The 9,954-nt window shown below is 46.9% G+C and overlaps 1 protein-coding gene across 7 annotated transcripts in view; it reads right to left on the reverse strand.

Annotated features, from left to right (window-relative positions):
• Window positions 1–1,279: 1,279 nt before the first annotated feature.
• LOC140418685 (uncharacterized) overlaps window positions 1,280–9,954 on the reverse strand; it is a 207,869-nt gene continuing 199,194 nt past the window's right edge. For 4 of the 7 annotated variants that reach the window (XR_011945234.1, XR_011945231.1, XR_011945232.1 and 1 more), the window contains 2 exons: window positions 4,407–6,817; window positions 1,280–3,273 (listed from right to left, as the gene is read on the reverse strand). Coding sequence is in view for 1 of the 7 variants with exons in the window: in XM_072502254.1 (XP_072358355.1) it covers window positions 6,732–6,817; window positions 9,791–9,896 (192 nt within the window). In the remaining 6 variants the exon portion in view is untranslated. Of the gene's footprint in view, window positions 3,274–4,406; window positions 6,818–9,783; window positions 9,897–9,954 lie in introns of all 7 variants that reach the window. The other 3 variants (XR_011945233.1, XM_072502254.1, XR_011945235.1) reach the window with 3 other exon arrangements.

Below are 9,954 nucleotides of genomic sequence, written 5' to 3' on the forward strand. Positions count from 1 at the left end.
GTTTGAAAGGGTCAGATCACAAATGTTCTGGAAAAGTTAAATATAAATATCTCCAGTGTGGCTGCAGCTTGTTAGATCAGAGCTGAGGAAAAGGGAGCTCTGAATCCCTGTATTATCTCTGTTCCCCAGAACAAGGAACTTTACTCTCTCTGTATTATTGCAGAACTGTTAATAAAGTCAGTAAATGACAATCTGCTGTTGGGAGTTTTGATTCTCTGGTGTCTGAAACCACAAGATTCAATGTTTAGAGTCAACAAGATGAACAAGGAAACACATCAAGGCCCAAAACTCCAGTTGGATATTCACAGGAGAAAGTCTGTTATCAAACACCTCGAATGGACAGAACAGAGAAAAATCCCAACTGTCAGAAATTCTCAAACCATTTGTAAATATCTTTCAAATCCTGACAGGTTCCTGCAGTCAGTTTCCATTCAATTGAAATTAATGAAAGATGAGAGACTGGGTTGGAAGCAGAGCTGGGCCCACTTGTACCGAGACACTAAATCCAGGGACCACTTACGCCGAGACACCAAATCCAGGTGCGGCTTACACCGAGACACTAAATCCAGGGACCACTTACGCCGAGACACCAAATCCAGGTGCGGCTTACACCGAGACACCAAATCCAGGGACCACTTACACCGAGACACCAAAGCCAGGTGCGGCTTACGCTGAGACACCAAATCCAGGGACCACGTACGCCGAGACACCAAATCCAGGGACCACTTACACCGAGACACCAAATCCAGGTGCGGCTTACACCGAGACACCAAATCCAGGGACCACGTACGCCGAGACACCAAATCCAGGAACCACTTACGCCGAGACACCAAATCCAGGTGCGGCTTACGCCGAGACACCAAATCCAGGTAACATTTACATTTTGAGGTTGACTTATGGGTACAGATTGTTTGCAATAAATCCCCAGCTTTCAATTAAATCAGATTATACAAGATTTAACTATCTGACAGAATGATCACTTTAAATAGTAAATTCAAATTATTTTTAAACCATTAAAAGGTAGAAAGGAAACACGTTGGGGGCGGCATAGTTGTACAGCGGCCAGCACTGCTGCCTCATGGCGCCGAGGACCCAGGTTCGATCCCGGCCCCGGGTCATTGTCCATCTGGAGTTTGCACATTCTCCCCGTGTCTGCGTGGGTCTCACCCCCACAATCCAAAAATCTGTGCAGGGTAGGTGAATTGGCCACGGTAAATTGCCCCTTAATTGGAAAAAAATAATTGGGTGCTCTAAATTTTCAAAAAACGTAACAAGTCAGAAAGATTAAAAAAGAAAGTTTAATGGACAGTAATTGACAGAGAAGTTTATCTTTAACAATTAAACAGACTTCTTACAACTTTCCTCAGTTGAGCAGACGAAAGACATGAAGTAATAATCCCAAAACGTGGTAACATGTTAACAAAATGGTTCATCAAAACATTAGTTTTATCCCCTCAGCTCAACTTTTCTAATCTCTAATTAGCCAAAGTGTCAACAATAATTGGTTAACTTAATGGACTGCTGATTTATATTTGGCCCGACATCTGCTCGTGTACAAAATGGCATTTTATCCTTTCATGACAATGACTCTAAAGTGAATTAACCTGAAAATAGTTGGGTTACGTTAAAACCATTGATTTGAAAACTACCAACACAGCGGAGTGAAGTGATTAGAGTTCTGTGACCAGGCTGCCTGTACAGATGGCAATGGGCGGCCATGTAGAGTTGACAAGAGACTAAATGAAAGATCAATTTAGGATTGAACTGTAAGTTCATAATTTTGTGAATGAGTTCTTGTTGAGACTTTTTAAAAAATCCTTCATGGGATGTGGGTGTCGCTGGCTCGGTCAGCAGTTATTGTCCATCCCTAATTGCCCTTGAAAAGATGGAGGTGAGCAGCCTTCCTGAGCCGCTGCAGTCCAACCATGTTAGGAAGGGAATTCCAAGGTTTTGATCCAGCTGCAGTGAAGGAATGTCGATATAATTCCAAGTAGAGATGGTGAGTGACTTGGAGGTGAACTTCCAGGTGGAGGCGTTCTTGAATCAAAGGGAAACATCACAGACGGTGCTTTCAAAAAAGGACACCACAGCCCCAAAGATCAGTGACATGTCTGAAGGTATTTAAATGCCTGCCATTTATAGGATCTGTCAACATCAGCAGGAGCAAACCAAATATTATCAGACTAACAATCCTGGATGTGATTAACAGCAGCGAAACTAATGAATCCAACCCCTGCAGTTACTTATGAATTGGCTGGTGTGTCAGCAGGTTAGATGGCTGAGTGAATCCCTTCCCACACACTGAGCAGGTGAACGGCCTTTCCCCAGTGTGAGTGCGTTGGTGGATCACTAGGTTAAAGGACTTGGTGAATCCCTTCCCACAGTCGGAACAGGTGAATGGCCTCTCCCCTGTGTGAGTTCGCTGGTGTATCAGCAGGTTCGATGGGTGAGTGTGTTCCTTACCACAAACAGAGCAGGTGAATGGTTTCTTCCCAGAGTGAACCCGTTGATGTGCAATGAGATTGGGTGAAGACCTGAACCTCTTTCCACTAGTGGTGCAGCTGAACGGCCTCTCCTCGCTGTGTGTTTGCTGGTGTTCCAGCAGATGGGAGGACCGAGTGAATCCCTTCCCACATACAGAGCAGCTGAATGGTCTCTCCCCAGTGTGAACTCGCTGGTGTGCAGTGAGGTTGGATGAAGACCTGAACCTCTTTCCACAGGAGGTGCAGCTGAACGGTTTCTCTTCTGTGTGGGTTTGTTGGTGTGACTGGAAGCAGGATAACTGAGTAAATCCCTTTCCACACACAGAGCAAGTAAATGGTTTCTCTCCAGTGTGAATGCGTCGGTGGTTTTCCAGCAAGGATGGATAATTGAATCCTTTACTACAATCTTCACATTTCCATGGTTTCTCCATGGTACTCGTGTCCGTGTGTCTCTCCAGGTTGGAGATCAGTTGAAGCTTCGAAGACACACAGAACACGTGTACGGTTTCTCCCCACTGTGAATGGTGATGTTTTTTCAGACTGCGTAACTGGTTAAAGCTCTTTCCACAGTCATTTCACAGGAACACTCACACCCGGGTGTTATGTGCGTCTCGCCGCTTTTCCAGTCACTGATGCTTGAAATCTTTTCCCAAAGACAGAACAGACAAACATTTCACCTTCCACGTTCAAATTTTGATGTTTAGGTTGTAATGAATTGAGTGACTCTGTGGGAGCTCGATGTGATGTTTGGTTTGAGTTTTCTGTTGGCTAATCCTCCACTTCCAATATCCTGTAAAAAGAGTTTACAAAAGCCATCACTGTCAGTCCAGGGTAGAATATCTGAACAGACATTTCTAGTTTCTCTGGAACATTTTTTCCTCTCTTGTTCCCTCAAAGCTGTCAATCCCCGTCCTACACACTCTCCCTCCTCCCTGGGCTGAAATCCAAACCCATCTCACCATCTGCACCATTTTTTTCCTCCACTCCCAGTTTCTCCCTCCCTCTCCTCTGCCTGGGTTCAGGTCTCCAGCTCCTGTCTGCAGACTGACAATAAAATCAATGGGTCTGATTGGGGGTTTGGGGCCTCCAGCGGGTGTTTGTGAATACTCCCCACCCACCTGCCAGGGTTTCCTTCCTTGCCAGAGATCAGGGTCCTTAATGATTTGAGTGCAAAGTGTAAGCTCTTATTTATTGTGCCCATCTACCGATGTGAACCATCCTCCAGTGTCTGAAGCAGAATGGTGCCCGTTAACTTGGGCCTGTTCCCGCATTGCGTTTTGGACTTTAACCTGGTGTAAGACTTCTTACTGCGCTCACCCCAGTCCAACGGTGGCATCTCCACATAATGATTGTGAAGGGTTTGCTCCAGCTCACAATGCCCGGGGAGTGATTGACGGCAGCTCCGGACCAATAAGGCGAAGGCTCGGAACTGGCGGGCCATGTGGGAGCGGCTGGTCCTCCAACCAATCACAGTGAATCGGGGGGGGGCTGAGCCCGGATCTCCCTCATTGGCTGAGAATCTGCATCATTCTGAGTTCTTCCCATTGGCCATGTGAAATGAAATGAAAATAAAAATTGCTTATTGTCACAAGTAGGCTTCAATGAAGTTACTGTGAAAAGCCCCTAGTCGCCACATTCCGGCGCCTGTTATGTGGCAGCGGGTTCCACAATCTCATTTCTTGCCTGAGAGGTGTTGACCAATGGAAAGATTTGGAGGACCGGATGGTCTCGGTCCTCCAGCCAATCAGACTGCGGGCTGTGTGTGAATTACGACTGAGCTTACAATTGAAATGTCTTCCTGAGTCAAACCTCGGAGTAAAACACATTCTTTCCACTTCAGCGGACTTTAAAAAAAGGGTCCATTGACCCTTCCATAGAACTGTTACAAGAAGGAACAACAAACGTTAACTCTGTTTATCTCACCATAGATATGGCACAGTCGGTACCACTGCTGCCTCACAGAGCCAGCGACCAGTGTTCAATTCCGGCCCGGGATGACTGTGTGGAGTTTGTACATTCTCCCCGTGTCCGCGTGGGGTCCCTCCGGGCGCTCCAGTTTTCTCCCATGTGCAGGTTTGGTGGATTGACTATGCTAAATTGCCCCTTAGTGTCCAAGGATGAGGTGGGGTTACGGGGAGAGGGGAAGGGAACTGCACCTGGGTGCGGTGCTCTTTTGTGGGGCAAGTGCAAACCCGATGGGCTGAATGGCCTCCTTCTGCACTGTAGGGATTCTATGATGCAGTCAGACCCGCTGGGTTAATCTAGCATTTACTGTTTTCACTCTACATTAGTGGATTAAATATGTGTATAATTATATTTATTGAACCACTGTACCATCAACTATTCGGAACAGCGTGTTGATGTTTCAGCTACTTTGTAGGATTTTCGCTCAGTCTGATGGGTCTGTCTGGGGGTATTTCCCTGCTCCTGTCCATGTGTTTGGGTGTTTGTGTATTTTAGGGAACATGTAGAACTTCCTTGGTTCTGCCCGTTGTCCCCTCGGATATTCCCCCTGTTTTGGTTAATGTGTCTGGAGTCTGCGTTCTTCCAGTCTGTCTCCAATTCTCCTTCCTGTCTCGGGTATATTGGTCTAGGTAGCTTTGTGTTGTTTGGTTGTCTGTCTGTCTCCAGCAGGTATTGTTGTCTCTCGATAATGACTGTGCTGCTACCCTTGTCTTCTGGTCTTATGAACATATCCGTGTTGGATCCAAGCTCCCGGATTGTCTGTCTTTCTCTCCGGGTAAGATTCTGTTTGTCTCTTGTATTTCACTGTGACAGGGCAGAGACCCGATTGAAGGGATTCAAACATGGGAGTTCTGGGAAAGCTAGTCAAGGATTTGGGAGGTGACAACATGTTCAAAGAGTTTGAGGAGGAGAGGGAGGTTGAAGATGGGGCAGTAATTTGTCAGGATGGCAGGGTTAAGGGTTTGTTTTATTGAGGAGGGGGTGATGATGGCAGATTTGAAGGACAGAGGGACAGTACCTGAAGAGAGAGAAATGTTGACAATATCCGTGGACACAGGGTAGTTGGCTGATCAGTAGCTCAGTGGGAATAGGGTCGATGGAGCAGGAGCTGGGTCTCATGGACAAGATGAGCTCTGAGGGGGCATGAGAGGAGATGGGAGAGAAACTAGAGAAAGATGTGGGTTCAGGGCTCGGGAAAGGATGAAATTTAGAGACAGTTTGGTCCGGTGGGCTCGTGGAAGGGAGGGAAGCAGCAGAGGCAGCTGATCGGATTTACTCAATCTCAGTCACAAAGAAGCTCCACAAGCTCCTCACACTTCTTGTTGGAGGTGAGGATGGAAGAGACAGGGGAGAGCGAGAGTACTTCAAAAGGAACTAACTTGTGTCAGATATTAAAAAGTTTCAAGATGCTGTGTATTTAACACAAATCTAATTTATTTGACTTTTAGCCAGAATATTAGCCCCTGTAAATGGACTGGAATTGTTATCAGCAGAAAGAGACCCAAATGAACATGGTTCAGTCCTGAACGTGAGTAACTGCAAAATCCAATCGCTGTGATTACTTGTGGCCTCGTTGGTGTTTCAGTAGGTGGGATGAAGTGGTGAATCCCTTCCCACAGTGGGAGCAGGCGAATGGCCTCTCCAGAGTGTGAATTCGCTGGTGCTTCAGCGGGTTGGACGAATCACTGAATCTCTTCCCACATTCGGAGCAGGTGAATGGCCTCACTCCGATGTGAATTCGCTGATGTACAGTGAGGTGAGATGAGTGTCTGAACCCAGTCCTGCAGCGAGAGCACCTGAACGGTCTCACGTCAGTGTGAACACGTTGATGGCTCATCAGATCACCAGAACTTTTATAGCACTTCCCGCAGTCTGGACATTGAAATGGTCTCTCCCCAGTGTGAACTCGCTGGTGTCTCAGCAGGTTGGCTGAAATAACAAATCCTTTCCCACACTTTGAGTAGGTGAATGAACTCTCATCAGTGTGAATTCGCTGGTGATTCTGCAGGTTGGACGACTGAGTGAATCCCTTCCCACACTTGGAGCAGGTGAATGGTCTCTCCCCACTGTGACTGCGTCGATGAATTTCCAGCTTGGATGGGGAAGTGAATCCTTTCCAACAGTCCGCACATTTCCACGGTTTCTCCTCAGTGTGACTGCATTTGTGTCTCGTGAGGCCTGATGATCTACTGAATCCTCGTCCACACACACAACACGTGTACGGTTTCTCCCCACTGTGGACGATGCTTTTTCCTTCCATGATCGCTGATATTCAGGATATGATCAATTGAGGACTCTGTCAGATCCTGATGCGATGCTTGGTTTGCGTTTCCGCACTTTGAAACATCCCCTTTGAACATCCTGTGAAACTGATTTAAAACAAAAAATAGGGAGTGAGAGAGAACCCGTAAAAACACACAAAGGCAGCTTGTGAAATTGAGCTGAATGAATCTGGTCATTTGTGGGGCCGGCACTGGGAAAAAGTGACCGTGAAAACTGCTGGATTGTCACAAAAACCCAACTGGCCCCTTTGGGAGGAGAGAGTAAGAAGAGGGATTTTGTATATCTACAACACATATTAAGTGAGTAGTTGGCAAAGCAAATTCGATCTTGAGCTTCATAAACAGAAATATTGATACCAAAACTATGCTTCTGGTGGCATGGTGGTTAGCACTGCTGCCTCACAGCAATTCCGACCTTGGTGACTATGTGGAGTTTGCACTTTCTCCCCGTGTCTGCGTGGGTTTCCACCCAGTGCTCAGGTTTCCTCCAACAGTCCAAAGAAGAGCAGGTTAGATGGATTCGCCTTGATAAATTGCCCCTTAAGTGTCCAGGGATCTGCAGGTTAGGTGGGGCTATGGGGTTACAGGGAGAGGGTAGGAGTGTGGGCTTCGGCAGGGTGCAGTTTCAGAGAATCAGTGCAGACTTGATGGGCCGAATGGCCCCCTTTTTCACTGTAGGAATTCTTTGGTTCCAATTCTATTCTCTGAATCGTTGTAAAGCTCTGGTCACCACTCTTCAGGAAGAATATGAAGGTTCTTGGAGAAGGTGCAGAGATTTACCAGAATGGTTCCAGCAAAGGAGGTTGAGGGGAGATTTGATTCAGGTACACAAGATTATGCCAGATTTCCATCGGGTGGACAAAGAAACTCTGTTTCCATTCACTGATCGTACAAGCAGTCGGGACACAGATTTAAAGTTTTGGGTAAAACTTGGATTGAACTACATAAGATCCTGAGGGGTCTTGACAGGGTGGATGTGGAGAGGATGTTTCCTCTTGTGGGAGAATCTGGAACAAGGGGGTCACTGTTGCAAAGTGAGGGGTCACCCATTTCAGATGGGGATAAGGATTTTTTTTTTCTCTTGAGGGTTGCAAGACAGGGGGTGGCACAGTGGTTAGCACTGCTGCCTCACAGCACCAGGGACCCGGGTTCAATTTCCACTCTGACTGTGTGGAGTTTGCACTTTCTCCCCGTGTCTGTGTTGTTTTCCTCTGGTTTCCTCCCACAGTTCAAAGATGTGCAGGTTAGGTTGAATCAGTTAGGAGTGTATTCACTGGAGTTCAATGAGGGGGGATCTCATAGAAACCTATAAAAAGTGGGCGGCGCAGTGGTTAGCACTGCTGCCTCATGTCGCCGAGGACCCGTGTTTCATCCCTACCCCGGGTTACTGTCTGTGTGGAGTGTGCACATTCTCCCTGTGTTTGCGTGGTTCTCACCACTATAAATGCAAAGATGTGCAGGGTAGGTTAATTGACCATGCTAAAATTGCCCCTTCATTGCAAAAAAAGAATTGGGCACTCAATTTATGTTGAAAAAAACAGGGCGAGACAGGGTAGATTCAGGAAGGAGGTTCCCAATAGCGAGAGTGTCCAGAAATAGGGTCACAGTCTGAGGATACGGGGTAGACCATTTAGGACAGAGGTGAAATGAAATGAACATGAAATGAAAATCGCTTATCGTCACAAGTAGGCTTCAAATGAAGTTACTGTGAAAAGCTCCTAGTCGCCACATTCCGGCACCTGTTCGGGGAGGCTGGTACGGGATGAGGAGAAATGTCTTCCCCCAGAGAGTGGTGAGCCTATGGAATTCGTCGCCACAGGAACTAATTAAGGACAAAACATTGCATGTTTTCAAGAAGTAGTTAGATACAGCACTTAGGGTGAAGGGGACCAAAGGATATGGGGGGAAAGCAGGATTAGGCTATTGAGCCTAATCAGCTCTGATCGTAATGAATGGTGGAGCAGGCTCGAAGAGCCAAATGGTCTCCTCCTGCTCCTATTTTCTATGTTGCTCCGTATCTATGCATGTAAATGGTCCAGGAGGTATGAGGAAGAATGTTTTTACACAACCAGTGGCAATGACCTTAAACTTGCTGCCTATGATGGAGTTTGGAAATAGACACAATTATTATTATTTTTTTTTAATTGGGGAGAAACCTGAGAGAAATAAAGCTGTGAGGATACAGAGACAGAGCAGGAGAATGAGACTGAATGGATTGCTCCAGATAATAATAATATTTATTAGTGTCACAAGTAGGCTTACATTAACACTGCAATGAAGTTACTGTGAAAAGCCCCAAGTCGCCACACTCCGGCTCCTGTTCAGGTGCACTGAGCGAGAATTCAGAATGTCCAATTCACCTAACAAGCACGTCTTTTGGGACTTGTGGGAGGAAACCGCAGCACCCGGAGGAAACCCACGCAGACACGGGGAGAATGTGCACACACCGCACAGACAGTAGCCCAAGCCGGGAATCGAACCCGGGTCCCTGCCGCTGGGAAGCAACAGTGCTAACCACCGTGCCGATTGGAGAGCCAGCATGGACTCAATGGACCGAATGCCCTTCTCTGCCCTTTTTAAAAAATAACTTTAAAGTATCCAATTCATTTTTTCCAATTAAGGGGTAATTTAGCATGGTCAATCCACCTTGCTTGCACATCTTTGGGTTGTGGGGGCGAAACCCACGCAAACATGGGGAGAATGTGCAAACTCCACATGGACAGTGACCCACAGCCGGGATCGAACTTGGGACCTGGGCGCTGTGAGGCAGCAGTGCTACTCACTGCGCCACCATGCTGCCAGCTGACTGACATTTCTGTCTAATCTCGCCTTGTAATTTACCCGGGGGGGGGGGGGGGGGGGGGGGGTGTTCAGATATCACTCAGGTAAATCTGTGCTACACTCCCTCCGAGGCCATTCTATCCTTCCTCAGGTTTGTTGCCCAGAACTGAACACAGTTCTCCAGATTTGGTCTAACCAGGGTTTGTGAATCTCGGGGCTTTTCCAGTCACACTGAGACCTGAAATCGTCCCTCACAGACAGAACAGACAAACCTTTTACCTTCCACTCCCAAATACTGCTGCAATTCAGTTTCTAATGTATCAAGTGATTCTGTCAGATTGTTTGGTTTGCGTTTCCCGTCTGTTAAACCCCCACTTCCAGTATCCTGTAAATTTACAGAAACCTCACTGTCAGTTTAGGATAGAAATTCACAACATTCTCTC

The sequence above is a fragment of the Scyliorhinus torazame genome, chromosome 5 (assembly GCF_047496885.1).
Source record: "Scyliorhinus torazame isolate Kashiwa2021f chromosome 5, sScyTor2.1, whole genome shotgun sequence".
Taxonomy (NCBI): Eukaryota; Metazoa; Chordata; class Chondrichthyes; order Carcharhiniformes; family Scyliorhinidae; genus Scyliorhinus; species Scyliorhinus torazame.